The sequence below is a fragment of the Harmonia axyridis genome, chromosome 1, assembly GCF_914767665.1.
Source record: "Harmonia axyridis chromosome 1, icHarAxyr1.1, whole genome shotgun sequence".
NCBI classification, from domain to species: Eukaryota; Metazoa; Arthropoda; class Insecta; order Coleoptera; family Coccinellidae; genus Harmonia; species Harmonia axyridis.
Window position 1 is genome coordinate 10751343 of NC_059501.1, and position 22777 is coordinate 10774119.

At 35.2% G+C, this 22777-nt stretch overlaps 2 protein-coding genes across 2 annotated transcripts in view; one reads left to right on the forward strand and one right to left on the reverse strand.

The window, feature by feature from the left end:
- LOC123689016 (acetylcholinesterase) overlaps positions 1-20327 on the forward strand; it is a 119381-nt gene extending 99054 nt beyond the window's left edge. The window contains exons 5-6 of the mRNA XM_045627799.1: positions 654-811; positions 12711-20327. Coding sequence (XP_045483755.1) covers positions 654-811; positions 12711-12847 — 295 coding nt within the window. The 3' untranslated portion in view covers positions 12848-20327. The remainder of the gene's footprint in view (positions 1-653; positions 812-12710) is intronic.
- Positions 20328-21927: 1600 nt separating this feature from the next.
- LOC123671004 lies at positions 21928-22777 on the reverse strand. The gene is made up of 2 exons (XM_045604633.1): positions 22595-22777; positions 21928-22392 (listed from the first exon to the last, which is right to left on the reverse strand). Exons 1-2 carry the CDS (start codon positions 22775-22777, stop codon positions 21928-21930), a joined length of 648 nt encoding a protein of 215 aa, XP_045460589.1.

Genomic DNA, 22777 nt, shown 5'->3' on the forward strand with positions numbered 1-22777 from the left:
GAATCGGTCGCTATCTTGAACAGTAATGCCAACTTAAAGTTATATACCTCGAAAAAAAAACACCCGTTACTAGGATTTGCGTATAAATGACTCCTACCAATTAGTTCTCATAAAACCTCATGAAACTTTTATGTATCATGGATAACGTACGAATAGTTTACTGATTTTCCTCATAAATTCCTATGAATTGTCTTTATTGTTTTATGACATTTCATGTGGAATTTTTGGGAGAGTAACCGGAGCTTGGAAAATATTTCAGCTCAATAGGGAATTACGAACAAAATCATATTCCGAATGTTCAGATTTCAAATAGGCCTCGTTCTCCAGAACGTCTAATAGGCAGCAAACTAAAAACAACCTGTATAAGGGATAATTCCATTCATTCAGTTATTCAAAATGTGAAATGTGAAGAAGTTTTTCTGGAGCGAAGCGATTGTTATTCGAAATATAACGAAGTGGAAATAGAATAGCTGTCATTTAATTTCGATAAAAAAGTTGTATATTTATTCGATTATAAACTCCACTACATTTCCAACAAAACCCACATAATCCCATCTCGTTCTACATCCGCCGGGCCATACGGCCAATTTTCCAACTGCGAAATTATAAACTTATTCAAATGTGCAATATTCGAGACCTGAATATTTTCGCAGGAAACCGGTGACAGACGACGTGAATTGGCCGCTCTACACAAAGGACCAACCTCAGTATTTCATTTTCAATGCCGAGAAAAACGGCATCGGAAGGGGACCCAGGGCGACAGGCTGTGCATTCTGGAATAATTTCTTCCCGAGGCTGAGGGATAATCCAGGTGAGTTTTCATTGGTTTTCCAGGTGGCGCCCCGGACGGCAAAGTGTTGTTTTTACGGCGTGACGCTGTTTTTGCGACGGTGGTGACGGTGAAAACGAAAATTGGATGTATCAATTGAATATGAAGGATTTTTTACGTTTCGTCCGACGTTGCTTTACAATCTGGTTTTTTTTGAGAATATAAAGTGAAGAGAAAGGACTGTTTTTTAGATGTGTTGTCTGTTGGAATGGAAAAAGGTTTTCAATTTTTTAGAAGGAGAAGGGTTCGTCAAACTGGCGATAGTGGAATGTAAAATCGTAGACTAGACTTTATTTCAATTCAAGTAAACAAATATACAAATTCAATAAAGGCCATAGATAGATAGATAATTTATTGATGCTCCTTCACAAAAATTCATTGTATTGCACACGTCACAGGATTCAATAAAAAATACAACAACTTCGAAATGGTATAAAGCATTTCTCATCATTGTCAGAATATAAAAATTGCAGAAATAACTCAATAAAGTTATACAATTATTAGTTGATACAGAGTATCATCGTCAAAATATAAAATATAAATGTATTACTCAATGAAGTAATAACTTCGAAATTGTATAATCATTTCTCATCATTGTCACAATATAAAAATAAACGATATAAAATACCATTCCTCATTACAACATTACAACACAAAAAAATGAATTGATTTAAAAGAGATTAAAAATTCAAACTACTGGACAGAAACTCTTGGACACTCCAGAACGCATGCTGCCGAAAAAATTCACCGACAGTTTGCTTAAACTTTATGTAGCTTATTAAAAAGTTTATGAGGAATAAAATTACCCCATTCTTGGATTTTCTAGTCGCATATACTTAGATTTTATGTTGTTTCTATATTGTCTATATATACTGTTCTTAAAAGGGGTATATTGAATAAGAGAAGACTGTTTGAGATGGCATATCTATTGACAAAATCCATTTTATTAATTGTATTTTGATGACTATTTCCCTCTTCAGGAGACGTTACAGCCTAGGGAATATTATCAATTTTCTTCTTGAAAATTTCAGATTTTTACCTCTAATTTCTGAATAAATGTACTGATTACCCAACTGCAAGCATTTTCGTGATCTACATAGTCGAATCAACCAATAAAATGATACTAGAGCTCACGGTTTTGAGGAAATTTGAACCCGAAATTTGGGAAACAATTGAATTTGCCTCGAAAAATCGTCATATCTCCTGAATTATTCGTCACAGACCCCTCAAATAAAAACGTTTTCGAACATCAAATTGCCATCTAAGGCATACCGTGGTTTCAAGGGCGTAGCTAACCTTCAGGAGATGTTGCAGCCTTGGGAATATTATCAATTTTCTTCTCGAAAATTTCAGATTTTTATCTCTAATTTCTGAAATAATGTACTGATCACCCAAATGCAAGCATTTTCGTTATCTACATAGTCGAATCAACCAATAAAATGATACAATACTTCCTTGAAGGAACTTTAAATTTTTTTCAATTTTCTCAGGGATGGGAATGGAAAATTTTACGAGAATTTTTGGACAAAAAATTTTTCAAGTGCGATCGAAATTCGGCTGATTAGGGATCGTCAATTCTTGCACCGCTCACCGATTCTACGTAGGGTTCAGGGTTTTGAGGAAATTCGAACCAGAAATTAGGGAAAAAATTGAATTTGCCTCGAAAAACCGTTATTTCTCCTGAATTATTCTGAATTTCTTCAAATCGAACGTGATGCTCTTTCAAAACGTACAGAATGCAACTGATTTGCATGAATGAACTAAACGAGCAGCACAGATATGAATGAACTCATGATTTTAGAGATATACATAGCCATCTCAGCAATAATGACTGATGACCTCAACAAGAAATTTCGAATCAAGCTAAAAAAGGGTCATATTCACTGAAATCTTAGTCAGATTCAGGATTTCCATTTGAAAAAACATACATTACCTAATAATTGTCTGAATAGATATTGGTTGTCGTGTTATGGGTTCAGACGTAGAAGTTATGAAGTTGATCTATTCATTCTTCAAAGAGATTATAATATCAAGAATAAACGTCGAACTAAAGCGTTCCTTAATAAGTTAATGATGCAAGATGGACTGCATGCAGTCAACAGCTAATAAAATGGCGAGCATTCTACTCTAGAAAGATCTTAAATGACTGCAATCGACTCTGCAAAAAGACATACGTAACACATCACACTTCGCAGTTTATTTCAATGAAATAATATGCTCATTCACAATGATAGCCATTATTCTATGTATATCGTATCTTATTATGGAAATAGCACCCCACGCTATGACAATAATGTTTATTTTGAAGCTATTGTTCTTCGAACCGATCATTTCCCCACAATATCTGTCAAAAGCTCCTGATTTCTCGTCAGTGCTTTATTCATTTTCCTAATATACTATTGTTTGGTTGTAAGAAATAAAACTTCAACAACTCCGCTGATATTTCATACAGATAAAGACTTAACAATAACATTTCCACTAGCCGCGTTATGACGAATGATTAACTCTTCCCTGGAATTATTTACTTCAAGCATCCACTGTTTTCCAGATTACTCCATTTGGCGGTTACAGAGCGCTTAGTCAGAGGCGTACCGATAAGTCTCCTACTCTTTAATTTCACAAAATTTACAGACATTTACTTGAAACAATTCAAATCAATCAATATCAAAGGGAATCCATATGGCAGTAAAATCAGTGATCACATCTGGCTTTAAAAAATTGTCCCACTACAACGCTGTTATTGAATATAATAAAATACCTCCTTCCCTTAGAATGCCTTCCATATATAAACTTGCTATCATGAGACTGTTTCTGTTTTCTCAATAAACTATGCCCATAGATCGTTTCAGCGTGATCGTAATCGATTTATAATTGAGTGACCCCGAGAGGACGTTTCCTTCAATTTCATGTTTCCCTTTTCAAAGTTTTCATTTTGTTTTTTTTTTTCATCTAAATTTTTTTTCAGTCTCAGAATATTGATTTTCTCATGTGATTATTCAATGTGAATCATGTTATTGTGTTTTTCTCTAGTCGGGGGATTAAGTTGAATAGCACTGCTAGACTTCGCCCCTGAGTAGAAAGCTATGCGTCTATCCAATAAAGGCGTTAATTATTATTCCAAATATGATGATCATAGGCCCTTCTCTCATTATCATTTCTCCAGAAAACTAAATATTTGTGGATCTCATTATCATTGCTGGTTAGTTCATTTAAAGGCGGACATATAGGTCTCTTACCGTCGAATTTCACAGAATTTACAGTAATTTACTTGAATACTTTCAGGAATATGGACGTTTCCCATAAAGAACTCTTAGCGTTATGATATATTTCAAAGGGAATCCACAGTTTTGTTGATTGAGTGATTATTCCTAAATAAAATGCTCACGGAGTGATTAGATTCATTGAAGAAATTGAAGAGAAACATTTAATTGGGAATGTTGGAGAACAGTGCCAGACAGCTACCTTAACAATCGATTTGTTGAATACAAAATTTGGTGAAATTATCCAAAATGGAGATGCTTTAACCTTACCAACCGTTTTTTGTAATTTTGGACGCTTCGGACGGCTTTCACCGACTGTTTTTTTCTCAGCTGACCCTCTATTTGACTCAGTAGTTTAATGATGAATCAAAGTCCAATCCACTGTTACAAATCCATGCAAAAAATCTTATATTTGCCTCTTAAACTGCTTCAAACAGCCTTAGGAATCGACCGTTCATATTGATTTTGATCAAAGGATCAAGCACAGCTTTCATTTCGATGGAAAAATGTTCACATCAAATACACTGCTCTCTGATCTCTACAGTCACGCAACTTTATTTCCTGAAAGAATTACCAACTTCAGGTGATGTTGGGTTCAGCATAATCGAATGTCAATGGTACCTAGACCCTGTTTCAAGTCAGCATATCACCTTTTAACCATTGTTGTCGATGGAGCAGATATTTGAATATCACTTATCAAGCCATTGGTCTTCTTGGATATATTTTTTTTCATCAAAAACCAATATTCATCGACATACGAATCTTTTGAAGTTTGGTACTAACATAAAAAAAGGTGAAAGGAGCAAGGCGGAACAAACCCACGGAGAAGAGAACCCAGGGAAGACCACCGAAACGTTGGAAAGAATGCTGGACGTCTACGTTGGAACAGATATATAAGCACCATCACCATACCACATCTGCGCCAGGCCTCGGATTTATCGTGTGACGTGGTAGCATCCCAACTGAATTAAAATACAATCATTAAAGAGAGTAAGACTGATTTTTTCTTCGATTTTTTTTCTGCGGTACTGGTTGCATTTTTATTTTATATGTTTATTTGTGCTTTTATTTTTCTTTACATTGTGAGTAACATTGTTCCTTAAGTTTTTGATTTTGTTGTGGAGAAAACTTAGTGACCTTGGTCCCCCTCTTCAATATCCACTACTCCCCTTTGAGCATGGACTTCTTTCTTCAATCAATAAAATATTCTACAATTCCAATTTTTCTGCATAGGAACATTCTCCTTGCCTACTTCAAATTAAGTTCTTGCTCCGCCACTGCGCCTTGTGTTTCCATATCGCTCGCTTCGCTCCAACTCTTCTTTCTCCGCCAGTAATATTTGCCTTATCAACAGATACTCCCAATGTTTACCTCTTCCAATCTCCTACAAATTAACCCCCCCGTTCTCCGGCTCCAGACGTACACCAAGCCCCCTCCCCCCTCTACCCCTTCCAGAATTAGTCAGATCAAAGGGTGCGGACTTCAATTAATTTCGGCATTTCCAGGACCTCGGCGAAGAAACTGATAATGGATTCTGATCGAATTACGTAGGAAGGAAGAGGACGGACAACTGCCTCTTTCTTTCCCACTTCCTCCGTTTCTGGCGGCATCAACGCGTCCCGGCCTTATTGCTGCCGTCGGCCAAGAAAGTTCCGAAATAAGTTTGTGTATAAAACTTAAATTGCATTAAGACGTTAAATTATTCTCCCGAAAAATATTTGACGAGTTTTCGAATAAAATTCTGTCGTCTGGATAATCAAATTACTGGCCTCCGTGACTGTCAGTCTGGAATGGATGGGCTTCCAAGAGGTCCCGACAGAAACTTTGGTTCCGCTAATATCCGAATGATGGCGCGGCTGAGAGGTCTTTGAGGAATTGTGTTACTTCGTTTTTTTTATGGGAATGCAATTCGTAAACAGAGTAGGGGAGAGGGAGGTTCATGTGGACACGAGGCAGATGTGGACAATTCAAATTGACCTCCCGTTTGGCGATGCTGTTAGTTCTCGCATAATATGGATAAATTAACCTACCACTATAGTAGTTCGTCCTTGACTTTGATAGCAAAAATCGCGGCAGTTTTATTTTGAGTGAAATTTGTAAAGAAAACAGTGATTTCATATTTACCCAGCATTTTCAAGCCGACGATTCTAAGTTATGTTCATAATTCTTCCTGAATTGCTGCATGATTCAAGAAACGCTTACTGAAAAGACATTTATAGAGGACTTAAAAGCAGTTTATTTCACTTGTCCACTTCTATCACGTATATCACAATATAAGTTGCTATGTCCGCATGTGCCGCCTGAAGAGGCACATGTGGACAAATAGCAGAAGTTATCATTTTCGCTTGTAGCTGAAAAAAATTTAAAAGATATAATATTTAAATTTCAGTATAACTGGCATAACTCATATGCTTAGTTTAAGGTTATAATAATAATTGAATGGAATTAATTTTCCACAGATAATATTCCAATAATATGAAAAATGTCCACATGTCCTACCATTTTGTTACAATGTCTCTAAGTTTAAGTTCTGACACTAAGCATTTGCATTTGACAATTTATTTTTTTTTATTCACAGAAAAGAATTGAGGTGAAAAACCTTTGAAAGACTCAGCATTATTAAATTTAAAAAAAATGAACATACAAATCTCAATAATCAACCGAAATGTGAAAAACAATAAAACAATATTATATCACATAGTCCAATATAATCATCATATAGTCCAATTTCTGGTACCCTTTGTTTTTTTGTAACCTGCTACTAAATCTAGATGTCTAGATTCTCCCTTCTCCTTCCCTGCTGATTATCGTAATTAAATTCGATAAAATCAAGATATGCTAAAAAATGGTGTTACTCGAGTAATAATAAAGATAAAATGTTGAAAAAAGATAAGACTTAAGTGTTCCATTAGTTCTAACTTGATAATGTAACTGTTACACTCTACAGAGTTTTGCAAATTTCATGAGAAAAAACAGGTTATAATTGCGACCCCCGCTATTTTCAAAGTACCTAGTGCTTCTTATGCGGATACTGTTTAGACACTAACGTTCAGACGAAAATAACCTGTCATTCAAAGAAAAAAGTTCAAATCGGACGAGTAGTTTTGACGACAATGTATCTTAAACTTTTTCCTAATTTTTAGAGGTGGTTTGATTTATTGGCGAAGGGAATATGAAAAAATCAGTTCCATCTTCTCACTTAATATAGTGTTAGAACTGTAGACTATTTAAGAGAAACATAACCGTACAAAAATATTATGGGACCAACTCGGCAAAGTGTATTATGAGTTATTACCGACTGAAACAATCACAGGCGATCGTTATCGAACGCAATTAATGCGTTTGAGCCGAGCATTGAAACACAAATGGTCGCAATACAACGAGAGACAAGATAAAGTGATTTTACAGCATGACAAGGCTCGACCACATGTGGTCGAGCCATACTTGGAAACGCCGAAATGGGAAGTCCTACCCCACCCGCTGTAATCTTCAGACGTTGCTCCCTCGGACTATCATTTGTTTCGATCAATGGCACACAGCCTCGCACTCAGATTTTCGAGAACATCTGCGATAAGAAAATTTTCAACCAACTTTGATTTAATGCATGCTGAAGGAATTGTCCTAGGAGCTCTTTGAAATTAATTTGAAGCGGATAAACGATTCCTGTGTTTTCCATAATTTTCCGAATTCAGAAAGAGGTCAGAAAAATTGCCTCTTATTTCTGATTACAAAGTTCATTTCCCAGTTATTCGTAATGAAAATTTCTTGCGAGAAAGTTGTGTTGAACCTAATCATCTATTAATTGTTTTTTTAATATCTATATCATAAAACATAAAACGATACTGTATCCAGGCATGAGAACAGTTTATCAACAAAAAATGAATAAATCAAGAATGAGAGTATTCAAAACTAATTTGAGTTCAAGAGGAAGTAACATCAGACATAATGTATAATTTAATTTAAGTTTCCACATTCTGATGAAAGCTGCTACCAGTTATACTCAGAAGTTGATTAAAGTAGGAGCGTATTCAGGTAATTCAATATCCTTTTGCAAATTCAGCACTAATGGAAAGTATATTTAATTAGTTCAAAACTATCTTCATCATAAAAAGTCGATGATTTTGCAGGATTTGGATTATGTGTTTTTTTTAAGTGTTTTTATGGAAAATTCATTCAAACATATTTTTTTCATTCTGGTTAAGAATATTGTTGGTGAAAAATTATCAAATTGACAATTGAAAAATTAATAAAATGATCCACGTTGTTGGTATTCATCTCCATATTAAAATTATTATTAATTCTGAAAGAGCACTGACTTGGCATCATGAGGTGTTGAGTGCTAGTTCATTTATGCGCCGTTGGAGACCACATAATTGAATATCATATCACTGTTGTCGATTAGTTCATCTAGATATGGTTTTCTTATTATGTGATCCTCTGTTGGCATGATAATTGTATAGTGGCGATTTTATATAAATAAACTGAATTTCAATCAAATTACATAGACCACACCCAGGCCAATTTATTATAAATGTTTTTCTTTGAAAAAGGTCGATAATGCAATTCAGGTGGCTGAAAATGTGAAAAGTGTTTATTGCACTGATACTGAAATTGCCAATCACGCACAATTTTGGTTTTGTCGTTTTCGCGGAGATCTAACGAAAACGGTGGCCAAGATGTTATTGACGGCCAGTAAGATTTTGCTGGATGTTTGGTAGGATTGATAAGGAATTATCTACAATCAGTTGCTCCCTTACGTCACAACTGTTAACGCGGAACTGTACTGTCAATAATTGGAAAGTCTGAAGGAAGCAATCGCCCAGAAGTGGTCAACTTTGGCTGATAGGAGAGGAATTGTGTTCCATCAGGAGAAAGTCAGGCCACACACTATTGTGACTCGCCAGAATTCAGAAACTCTGGAAGCTTGGTTTGGAGGTTCTTATACATCAACCTTATAGCTTGGACAAGGTACCAAGAGATTGCCATATGTGCCTGTCCATGGCGAACAATTTTGTTATTGAAAAATTCACATCAACAGAGGCTTGTGAAACCAACTGTCTCAATTTTATAAATTTATAAACCCAGCCAACTCCGATATTACAATAATTTATAAAGATCTTGTGTTGAACCGACAGTTCACTACGATATTTGTACTCACAACGGGAATTATTATAAGTACGTGAGCGGAATTATCCCTGCAACACCTCGTACCTACATCGAACACAGAAAAACCCTTCCTGTCCCCCCAAAGAGATGAAAGATGACAGCAAAAAAATATGGCACATCCCCGCAGGCAGAAGTCAACGTGATATATATGAATACAGACGGCACAAACCATTTCCCCACAATCCGACGTCGATGTTCAAAAGACACATTTTTTCTTCGCCCCTTCCGTCCGATCTAACGGCGATGTCGGCATCGATCTTCGGCCCCCTTGGGGGAGCCCGTGGCTTACGCATCCCCGTGGCCTCCGATCCCATGAATTTCCACGAGATCGATGCATGTTCAAACGCGGGGACGTGAGTCGTTTGGAGAAATATTGTTCTGTTTTTACTTTCGCACGTATAAGGTAGGCATGATCGTGAAATATTCCGGTAATGGGACCGGAAACAAATGGGGGAAGGAGATCTCCTGGAGGAAATTGAATTTGGACGTTGGGGTGTTGGTCTTCCTCACGCGTCGGGTTTCTTTCCGGTCAAGTTGTGAGGGTGGAATTGGATGATGTGGATTAACGGATAGGTGATGGTTGATTGGTGTTGTTGTGTGTTGAAGGGTTGGTGTAAAGGTGGCCATAAACTAGCCTTTATGCATGTCATTCTTGCTCGTTGGGTGATAAGATTTAATTAAGGAGGTTACTTTTCCTTTATACAGCAACCTATTGGTCTAGTGTGCCCCATCAAAGCTTTTCTCTCCATAACTCGCCTTCCAATTCCAGAATTCCAAGGAACTCCAATATCTGGGATGGCTTCAAGGAGGCTAATGCCTCATGTTTCGTGCCCTAAGGAGATTTTGCGTTGGCTAGCGATGGCGAGGCATTCCATCACCAGGTGATCCGGATTTTCTTCCTCCTCCCCACAGAATCTGCATTCGTCATTTTCTGTTAGACCCATTCTGATGAGGTGTTTTCTAAGGCGATAAAGTCTTGTGAGGGATCCAGTGAGGAGGTGTAGCATATTTTTACTGAGATCCAGATACTTTTTGGATCTTGTAGAGTCAAAGTTTCGAAGAAACTTCTTGGAGTGATCCAAACCAGGAAGATTCCGCCAGAGTATTTCTCTTTCGGTTTCTTCGTTCTCCTGAAACTATTTCTTGTCTACGCCACAGAAAGGTTCCGGACCGATGGAAGGAGTTTATGCTCCTTTTCTGACATGTGTATGGGCCTCTTCGTTCCCTTCAATTCCCGAGTTACCGGGAACCCAGATTAAAAAAGAACTTGTTATTCTTGCTTATTTCATTGAGCTTTCTTCGGCACTCCAATACCATCTTAGAATCAATGATATATGAGCTCAGTGCTTTGATGGCTGCCTGACTATAAGAAATGTATCGCTTCATCACGTTTCTGATAGTTTCTCGCTAGGTTAATTTCTACACATCTTTCTATTGCAAGTATATCTGCCTGAAAGACTCTTAGATAGCAGCCTAGCGATATTGAGCATTTGTTATCAGTCCCGAATATTCCAGCGCTAGTCCCCGTCATTCTTTTTGAGAACTCGGATTGTGGACTCCTTTTCCCAATCTTCTTTTCTACTGAATATCGCAATGAAGGTTTTTTCGATGCTAATTTTCTTTATCATCCCGTCACTGGGATCTCGTTTGATAATGCTCGACAGTGTACGGATAAGGATCAACACATATCAATGACACTCGAAAATTAGGAGAACTGGCCTGGTCTGAATTCTTGAATAAACGACTAACATGCAGCAACAAGTTTGAATTCATATTTATCTATTCCTGTGGAAAACAAAATCAAAAGATTATATGAATAAAACAAATAAAGATGGTGCAGAATTTTATGAATCTGTTGAAACAATAAGAAATTGTACCAAATAATAACAAAAACTGCTCTTCTTCATTAATCGTTCACATTCGGAAATGTTTGAAAAACCAGAAATCTGGTCTATATGTTGACCATCAATGACACTCAAGTATGTTAGACATCTTTGTAATACTTACATTTCACTCATTTATGCCAGTTTGTTTCCGTCATAAGACAGCAAAACTTTTGTCAAGCAACTTTTTCGTCACAAAAATAGAACATAGCACTTCTTATTAGAATCCGCCCATAGGCGATTATTCAGTTGCGGCAACTGAAAAATATGCTGATAAAAATCCAAAAAAAAGTTGTGGTGTGAATTATGTACCCAATTTGTCGAGAAATGGGAAGAACCAGGGCCGAAGCGAGTTATTTTGACACATGAATAACAGCTTATCCGCTCTCATACTGATGAGAGGAATAAAAGGATATCGATTATTTACGTATCAATCGATAATAAATCAGTAGAATCCCACCAAACTACAGAATGAGAGCAAAAACTAACTGATATTACAAATATGTGTTTCGCTGAATTGCCGTCCCTCAAATAGAGATACCTGAATAGATCACTTCAATGTTTTACGCCTAACGCCGGCCCTAGGATGAACTCAAATGATTTAAAAAGTTATGGTGATTTTTCTTAATACTCAAACAACTTGTGAGACTGTCCATTGAAAAGCCTAGCTTCGATTAGTGGATGGAACTAATATCTCCTGTTCATTTTCTGTACTTTTTCTGAGGACAACGAAATACATTTTGAAAATGGTGTTTGATGCAATTATTCAGTTTATTTTAATATGGTATCACATAAACAAAGCAGTGATACTCCTTTTTCTCTTTATGATGACAAATAATGTGAGCCAGTTTTCTTCTTGTTTACTCATTTAGTCTTTTTCCCATATTTTCTAAGCTTGATTAACTTCAATGGATCTGTGTTCATATTCTTTTCTTATCTCTCAATTTTTTTTTTGGTGTATAAGAATAGATTGTTGGCTTCCTGGTTTTTCTTCCCTTATTTCATTTTTTTTGAGCTTTCGGGAATTGGCGTATCTATGTGGTGAATCGCGCACTACGTCTATTTTATTTTGTTTAGCGATGAAGCGCAGACTACTTTCTGTGGGGCTATGTAAAGTCATTGGTCTATGCGGATAAGTCACAAACCCTTGACCATTTGGAAGACAACATTCGGCTTGTTATTGCCGATATACGGCCACAAACGTTGGGAAAAGTCATCGAAAATTGGACGTCCAGATTGGACTACATCCGAGCCAGCCGTGGCGGTCATATACGAGAAATCATATTTGAAATGTAATGCCACAAGATTATCTTGTGGATAAATAAAATTCATGTCAATCAAATAATCCATCGTTGTTTTATTGCAATTTAAAGTTCTATAGCTCTAAAAAAAACACCCTTGATATACTTTACGGCCTACTAGGATACAGAACCACATAGGATATATACAGTAGTATACAGAATGCCAATACGCGTCCCGCTCATATTCCATATCTCCAACTTGTTGTTCCACACCGTCCAAAACATCAATCTTCATATATTCCTGGATATTAATCAATTTCCTTCGTTCCAGATTCAGCGGAAGCTCCATGCGTCAACACTTACTTAAGCAAGATAGGTTCATCAGCCACAAGGATAGATCTGCCGTTCTTCTCAATTATGCTGGGCCAAGCTGTCGCCATGATCACGGCTGTCTCTCACGTCTTGTAGACGTGGATCTGGAGATCCGTAAGGTTGTAAGCAAACAACGTTATACCCCATCTTATGCAAGATGAACCACTTAGTTGAGATACATTGCAAGCTTTAAATCGGTGACCTAGTTATAGAATAGGTGGTTTATTAGAGGTTAGGTCACAGAATTGTATTGCGTCTAAACGACCCTCACAGAGTTTCGAGACGGAAGAGTGTTTAGAGGTTATGGTAGAAATTTTCGAAGAAACGATTAATTATCCAAAAGGTTTTGACAGAGTACTAGATGAGGGTAGCGGGTAGATTTTTACTCATTTGGAAATCGATAGGAGGTTTTTTTGATAAATGTGGCAATGCTGGTCATTAAGCCTATGTTACCTGATGTTGAATGTTCAATTGATGTACAATTTTGATGTATCGTGTTCTGAGCTTGCCCGCTCAGTATTTTATGTTTTATTGTTCTCCCTGCTAGTTCTTCAAATTCATAATTTCACTTCGATAAATGCTTTGTGAGTTAATATTACATATACGTAAATTCTAATAATCGATGTTTGAATGTAAGAATTTTTTTCAATCCTGCTACTAGTCGTTTCAATTAGGAATACGTTTTTTCGAAAATTTCTTCTCAAACTGAGAGAACTAAGCTTGGAATCTATATGTGTGGAGATTATTGAATCAACCTTTTTGCAAAATTTATAATTATTCGTCTAAATTTTATATTTTTTCTAAGTCATTTTAGAGGTTTATAGGAGCATATTGTTACAGAAAGAGCTCATTCATTTCAGTTACGTTCAGTTATAACTCATTCGCACAAAGATATTGTTCTGATATGTATGAACCTCCCTAGATGATCATTTTATTGTATTAGGCATTATCCTGAAAATGCTTCTGAATAATGATAATCTTCATATATACTGGTTTCAGGTTTCACATTCTCTACAAGATATTTTGTTGACATTCACGAATATTGTTGAATGTGAGATCATATCGACTCAATGAGATTTGATTTTGTATAAATAACTAAAAAGATAATTTGAAATTTATGCAAAGTCAAAGACAATCATAGTTACAAACCCCCTATTGATATATACCCACTGAAAAGCAAATCTTATGTTAGTGTAAGGAGCTGAAAAGAAAGCAGCAGTTGTATTGCTATCACTGTTGATGTTCAAAATTATTTATGAATTAGAATCGAAGTGAAAAATGCTTTATGGCAATGTGCGTGTATATTTGAATTGGTGATAGAAAAACATATCATTTATATTTTCAATCAAATGAGCCAAAATGTATATAGGGTAATTTCGTTTAGAAAAATTGTTGACTGTGAAAATATTCAGAGTTCGAATCTCATGTCAGACTGAAACTGTTTTATTGGTTATTGTTCTCCTTTCGACTATACTATACAATTAAAATTTGATTAGCTTCATCTTCATTGTTAGGTATATAAAATATTATGAAAAATTATATTAAATATTATAACAAGTGTTTATAAATATAAGGATAGTATTTTGGAAGGTCTAAAATCTAGAATATAAAGATTCAATCAATCAAAAACATCTTCGTTAAATTCGATGTTTTCAAATTCTATTATCCTTTGCTCGAGATATATCTCTTTTATCTTTTTGTCTCAAGTAAAGTAATATATATTCGTATTTCGAAAATCTGTAGCATTCAGATTCAGATTTCAAGGTATTCCAGAAGAAGGTTGCCCTATTGCTAGAATAGATCAAATACTTCGAAACAAGTTGAGTTCGTTCAGTACGAAGTTTTTATAACGGCATCCATATTCAAGATACAGTGGCTGCAAGAAAAATGTATTCAGTTTAATTCATTTTAAATTCTTCTTGTAATTATTTTTTGGATAATAACCTCCGCATCAGAGTAATATTTTGTTTCATTTGCGATAAATAGGTAAATCTTTTTCATATTACCTACTTATTTTTTACCAGTATGATTTATCACTTCATCATTCTCATGGTATCGAGTTTTACCACTAGTACCTGTTTGTTTGTGAAGCTGTTTCTGTCCTGTTTATTGAATACGAATGGCGTTGTTCAATGGACAAACTCAACTTATTTTACAATGTTACCTATCCTAGCAGCGGGGTCATATTCTCATGAAACACCTTATACAGGGTGACTCATTTTGAAAAATCCACTGAATTAGCTTCTTAGAAAGGCCGGCATCATAAACTGTTTGAAATGTAAGTTGTTTAGTCCCTATTGGGACGTTGAATACTTACAATCAATGTGAAAGTTTTTTTGATTCAGGCTCTTTCGAAGGAGTTATTTCAGTGGATCATTTAAATTCGGTCACCCTGTATAATTCAAAAACATATCAGCGGAGATTATAAATTTATATTGTTCGAGATAAAGTTGTATAGTCGGAAGGATAACACTTAATCCAAAGGATTTAAGGCAATTCTAAGGATATGCTGTTCGAACTATTGGATCGTACAATCAATAGTAAGTGTTCCCAAAACTGTAGAACCTCTCGACAAGATAGGTAATTGTAAATCTCTATGCAAGCGTTTCTATGTTCATTTTATATCTGTCCAAACATCACGCTCGTCAATTGTAAAGAACAATAATTCTTCAAATTTTTTCTGAAAGTCACAACGGAAGTATTTTATCCAAGAAATTCCCAACTGAGGTTGTCTAACACTTAGTCGGTAGAGGTAGTCGGGAAAATAGGGAAATTGTTCAGGGGAAAATTGAATCCGTTTTGACTGTTTCATTTTCTCGAGGCGTTTGATGTCAAGTGTAATAAACATGTTATCATGCACGTGAGATATTCTCTCCACACGGGAAAGAATTTCATTTGGACTAAGCGGAAAATTTCAAACTGAAAAATCCAGATTTTCAGGATGAGGCATTCTCAAGAGATGAGTGGTTGAATTGAAATAAATGAATTTCGAAAACTTTACTTATTCGATGGAGTATATAAATTGAAATTCGAAGTAAAAAAGGTGAAATAGTAATTTTCCAATAAGACATATTGCCACTCTTACCAAATAAAAATTAACTACAGAAACAGTCTAGACAATTATTTCAGTGAACATTTTTCCGGAAAATGCCAAGACAGATCAATGTCTTTTATAAGTGAACATCTTGTGTGAATTCATGAGATCAACCTCTTAAGCAGGGTTGCAATCCACATAGATTTCAAATTAGTCCTGTGATATATAATTTGGAATTTTTTGCAATTCTATTTTTGAATATATGAAAAAATTTATTTTTCAATGTAGAATCTCGTTGGAAGTGGTACATTAAAATCATCAAGTGATCTAGATACCTACTAAGTGAATCATATATAATTAGTCATATTGCTCACCGTTCATTTCAAAGAGTAATGGAGTATTTGTTCAATATTTTTTTTAACGTCCGTAACAATTATTTAAATGATAAAAACATAATAAAATTTCAACATCTCAATACTTAACATTCATTCAAAAGGTCAAGGACTTTACAGAATTCAATTTTCACTATCAACAAGTTGCCAAATAGATTTTCCCAAAACATTTTTGAATTGAATTGAAAAACCTTTATAATTATGTGTCATTCGATGACTAACATAAATAAATTTGAATGGGTTGCAACCCTACTAGTTCACATGTTTTTTGACGTTTTTCAGCCAAACTGTTCCTTTCGGAAATATTAGACTGGTCATATACCAGGTGTTCCAGAATTAGAGGTGCAAACGAAAATAAAAGATTTTTTTTTGTGTCAATTTTCCAACTTTATCAAACCTATATTGCTAGTGATCGAGAAATAAGTTCCGGAACTTATAGTCAATTTATCAGTGCTTACTAACTAGATTTTCATGATATTGGATTCTTCCTGATTATTCCTTTTCATAATTTTTAGACTGCTAGTGGCCAACCAAAAAAATGTTTTGAAGCAAAGAAGCAGAAATCGTTAAAAAAAAATTCACCTTGTAGATTGACATATCACGTGATGCAAAATATGAATTCAAATATCTATGCCAAATTTCAGTCGAATATCTTGTTATTTGCAGATGCTTCCAGAAAAAAAAAACTGGTGAAAATCACGTTACACTCTCGGAAACAAAGCATTTGTAGGTGTAGTTTGAAGGGATTGATTTTTCTCTAAATTTTCCAAGGAATTTCTTACTTTCTTACTTGTATCTCTTATTTAGGAACACGTATGTAAATTGATGTAATGAAGCATAATAATTAAACTATTATAACAATCTTCAATAATGGAATGAAAGACATCTGCTGTGATAACATTTTTTGATCTTGATAATTGAAAAAAGTAATTTGAGAGAAAAAATTTGCGATAACCAATTAAGTAAAGAAGTCAAAAACCATATATTCAAGGCCTATATTCAATAAATTAAATGAATGAATTGAATTGATGAATGATATTAAACATATACAATATACATATATTCTATCATCAGTGAGAATGCTTCAGTCCTGAGAACTAGGTATTGCCATCAATGTGCAAGAGTGATAACTGCACTCAAATTCATCCAAATTGAAACACTATACCTACCTACCCGCTCATTTATAAAATAAATGTTTAACACTGGAGTCAATAATTCAGGCTTGTCTCCTGTGGGTTCAGATCACAAATCCAACCTAAATTCACAAGGTCTAGCCGTCCACGTCAAGGAAACAACTCAACCGCTTAGAATCCCAGAAGTGGTAAACAAGCTTGCCAACTGTCGTTCTTATGCCTGTCTTAGATTAGTGCCTATATAATATTTACATTTACCACTTGTACTACTTTATGAAACATCTACCAATATTATTATATATAGCTATTTACATTGAGTATATTGTATTTAAATGATAAGAAGCACCTCAATTAGCTGTTGCTGTGAAAACTGTTGAGCCTAACCTAGGAAGCGGAAAGGGATGGAAAATACTCCGTACTTGGTATTCAAATCTGAACTTTCTCAAATCTATTCACCTGCAATCTTCTCTTCTCGTTCGCGAATGGCTTCATGCTATTTTTTTTATATAGCAACAGTTATTGTTATATTTGATAACTATGAGAACAAACGCCTTGATTACCATGACAACAGTTGCCACGCAACCAATTCAATAAGATCGTTTTTGGTGTGAAAATTTAAGTCAGATTCGAATACAAATATCAACATTCTTTATATCTAGTATGGATACACAAATATTTTACTCTAGCTATAGTGAACAAACAATCTTATGATAGCTTAGGAAGCACCTAATAGACTGACTATAATGAATATTTACAGTATTTTTCATCCCTGTTCCTTTGTTGATCTAGTTCCTTCGACATTTTCTTATATTTTGAAGAGGCGGTACGTTTGGAGGTAGCTCTTTGGTTTTCATTATTTCTTGTTTCCTGTCATGATTTTTGATAGGTTTTTCTTTTCCATAATTTTTACGTTCCGCCTACGCAAGTAGTTGTATGGCCTGCTGTATATGTGAATAATGTGAATGTATCAGCAGTATAAGGATATCAACAGTTTAGTTTTCGTTTCTATTATAGCCTCATTCGAGACCTCCAGAATTGGGAAAAATTCACAAATTGATTCAATGAGATTTTCAAATAATGACGAATTATTTTTTAGTTGTTTTATGTTGATTGATAATAATTCAAATCAATTGGACATGAATATGTTGAAGAAATATTTCTTTGGATTTGTAATATGTAGTTGTATTTATTCAATCAATTCAGGAGGTATCCTATGATGGAATTGATAATTTCATTTACATTTCTTGCATATTAGCAAAACTGAACCTACAAGATTAACAGGGTAATTGATTGCATAATTCCTTATACTGCTGATGAGTCTAAGCGCATAATTTTGCGTCATTGTGAATAGATACAATCACTAAGTAATGAACATATCATTAAAATAAATAACACATAAACTATGGAGATGAAAATATATACATATCATATAAGAACTTCGCACATATCATAAATGTGACTTCGCTGTCCTGTCCAATAAATAAGTAGATATTTAAATGTGTAACGATCTGCTAAATGAAGTATTTGATACGAGAAATGTCTTTAAAATGTATTTTCTAAAAGTATACCCTATTGAGGACATATCACAAGTATGTTTTTGTAGAATTTTAAGCCAAAGTTGTGAAATTTTGAGGTGGTTTTGAGCAAAATCGAGAATTGTGGTTACCAGATTGAAGTTTTGGGCACCAAAGAAAACTATGAATTCTTGATAATTTTGATCCAAGCGGACTATTATCTGGAAATACTTCTATTTCTGTTTGAAAGGCGTTGTAATCCCCTTAGTTCCGCTTTTTGTTTGTACGCATTTTGATATGATAAGTATTAGATTATTTTGGAATGCTGAATCGCATTTCATATAAGGGCTATAACGTTTTTATTATGGTGTACTAATCATTGAAATAACTAATGCTTTTCCATTTTCCTAGTTCCTGATGACGATTATATTTTCATTATCTTTTTAATCTACATCAGACCCATTCAAATATCTTGGGATAAAGGGTCTTTTACCTCTAACATTGATGAAAAAAATGAATGAAAGATTTATCGTATTCCAATAAATCGTTTGCCTCTGTCGATAAATGAGATATCGCGTGCTTATAAGATTCGGTTTTCCATAATGATAGGAATAGAGTAGTTTATCTACTTAAACTCCAGACAATTTTGACATTTCGTGATACGAATATTCTCATCATTTTAGTCCGAAAATGAGGCAATATTTTATAGGCTTTCCATTAATTGTCGAACTGATAAACTATTCCGATATCTTGAACAATCTGAAAGAGCAATACACTTTTATTCCAAAACCAAGGCCTATTTTTTATGAAATAATTCATAACTTCGTTGAATGGGTAATCTTCCTGATTTCAAACCAGAAAATTCAAATTCGTATCGTATTGAGGGAGTTTCTTGATTCTTCATTTCTTTAAAAGCCATGAAACCTGAAGAAGAAAAGACATTTCACAAAATTGTGTTTATGTGCACTTGTTCATTTCTATTCTAAATTGATTGAAATTGCATAATTTCTTCAGGACCTGACGTTATTCTTGGTTTACAACGTAATGTTAACGATATAGCTCTTGAAATATAGGAAATATATAAATTGTAAATTTCATTGTGAAATGGCTGTTCATACTGTAACTTCGGGATTAGCCCAAAATCTTGGTTAGCCTTTGATTCGTTTGATGTCAGAAGAGTCTATATTATATAAATATACGTAAAGAAATCGCTCTGAGAAGTCAATATTAATTAGTTGAATTAGATTAGGCACTTATACTACAGAGAGTATATTGCATACAAGATAAGTAATGACATTATATAGCTTAAATCTGAAATGTTATTAGAATGGTGACCGTAGGCCTATCTTATACACGAAGAGTTTATTAGTTTTGTACATTTCATAATCATTATTATTTTTTGATATTTTACTTGCTACTCTAAGGAACTCATCATTTCAAATCTATTATTTCCTGTACTTCGTATATTATTTAACTATCCTTTAAATAAATGAAATATGTATATTTTTTGAGTTTTACTGAATCCTCTACCTGTTGTGGAAAGTTTTTATGCATCCACCCTATAGTCCAGACCTGAATACCATCTGTTCCTATCCATAGTGAACAATTTAGCTGCTAAAAATTCTTCAACAGAGGTTCGTGAAAATAGACTGTCTCAATTTTTGGCTGATAGGGACGAGGGCTTCTATGGAAGAGGCATATTGATATTACCTTCGAAATGACAACTAGATTGTTCTAACTATGGCATTTACAGCATTGTTCTACATGCAAAAATAATTGATTTATTTTAACAACATTTTATAAGTTCTATTTTTGTGATTGAAAAGTTCCTTGACAAAAGTTGCCAATATGCGGGTCTTAGGCATTAAATACCCTGACTTCTGAGGAATTGCTGGAAACTTGGAGATCCCTTGTTCAATCAAAAAATTCAGGCTTTCTCCAAGTGACTCTGGATATACTAGATATACGAAGGCGGTTTGATAAGTCAGTGAGTTTTTGAATAAAACAAATTTTTTTCGACAAAAAAACATTTTATTTATTTACATAATCCTCTTTTAGCTCAATACATTCAGTCCAGCGTTTTTCTAATTTTTTTATTCCCTAGGTTTCCTCGAGGCTCTCAAAATAGGCGTTTGTTTCGGTAATGACTTCTTCATTCGACTCAAATCTCTTACCGCCCAGCCATTTCTTGAGGTTTGGAAACAGAAAATAGTCTCAGGGGGCTAAATCTGGAGAATAAGCTGGTAGCAGGTAGCAGATCGTAGCGCAAATCGTTGATTTTGGCCATCGTGTTTAGACAAGCGTGCACACGTGCATTGTCTTGATGGAACAGCACTTTCTTCTTCGACAAATGCGGCCGTTTTTGCTTCAAATCAACGTCGAATCTGTTCAAAAGCTTTGAATAATATTCGCCGTTGATCGTTTCAGCTTTCTCGAGGTAATCAATGTGAATGACACCGCGTGCATGCCAAAAAACTGTGGCCATGACCTTGTTGGTTGACAGACTCTGTTTTTCCTTCTTTGGTCCAAGTTCACCCCATTCAAGCCACTGTTCCGATTGTTCTTTGGTCTCTGGAGTGTTTTGATGGATCCAAGTTTCGTCCACAGTAACAAAACGGCGCAAAAACTGCTTCGGATTACGGCTGAACATCGCTAAACACTCTTTTGTAGTGGTCGAATATGAGAAATCGCGGCAGCCATCTCTCGGAGAGTTTTTTCATGTCCAAATATTCGTGTAAAATATGATGTAACCGTTCAGTTGATATACATACAGCATTAGGCAACTCACGCACTTTCATTCTCCGATCTTCCAATATCATTTCATGGATTTTATCGACGATTTCTGGCGTGATCACTTTTTTTGGGCGACCTGAACGTTCGGCGTCACTAGTGCTGGTACGACCACAACGGAACTCTGTGAACCATTTTTTTTTTATTTTTGAAATTGATGGTGCCGAGTCCCCGTAATATTTATCAAGTCTTTTCTTAGTTTCAGTGATCGTTTTTTAACGTAAAAAGTAATGATTAATCAGCGCACGGAATTCACTTTTTTCCTTCTTCTTCTTCTTCATATTTTAAGCCTGTGGCTTGTATTTTCCAATTATTATGCCTCCTGTGAGATCGAAGTCCACGAGTCTCTCCAGCGTTTTGGTGGTCTCCCCAACGGTCTGCGTGTTCCCGGTGTTCCGTCTCTCACAATCTTCGCAATTCTTCCATCGCCCATTCTTTCCACGTGGGCATTCCATAATCTTCGCCTACTGCGACCCCATCGGACTAATTCCGGAACTTCACATTCGCTGCGAATATCCTCATTTCTTCTTTTTTCTCGTAATGTGAGGCCTAGGACGTTTCTGAGCACTTTCATCTCGGCAGTTCGCAGTGCGTTCCTCATTACTTTAGTATCGGCTCTCGTTTCGATACCGTATGTCATAATTGGTCTCACAATAGTTTTATATATTCTGATCTTGGTTTGATTGCGCATGTGTTTGTTGTTCCACACAATGTCTCTAAGAGCACTCGATATTCTTGCCGCCTTATTTGCTTGGTCTTTAATTTCCCCAGTTCTGTCCTGATTAGACGCCCAAATATGCAACCCTCATAACCTGTTCTATTGGTCGGTCCTCAACTACAAGTTTACATCTAATTGTTTCCTTTGAAACAACGAGTGACTTAGTTTTTGTAGTAGATATTTCCATGTTCAATTTTTTTGCCTTTGTGTAGAATTTAAACAAGAGCCTCTATAGATCGTCTTCGCTCTCAGCCACAATTACTGCATCGTCGGCGTAGCAGATTATCTTTATTTCACCGGTTGTTAGCTTGTATCCTCTTGCTGCATTCTTCAAATCTTCTATTATTTCGTCCATTATTATATTGAATAATTGGGGACTCACGGAATCTGTTTGCCTTATTCCTGTCGGTGTTGGTATTTCTTTTGTGAGACCGTTGTTTGTCAT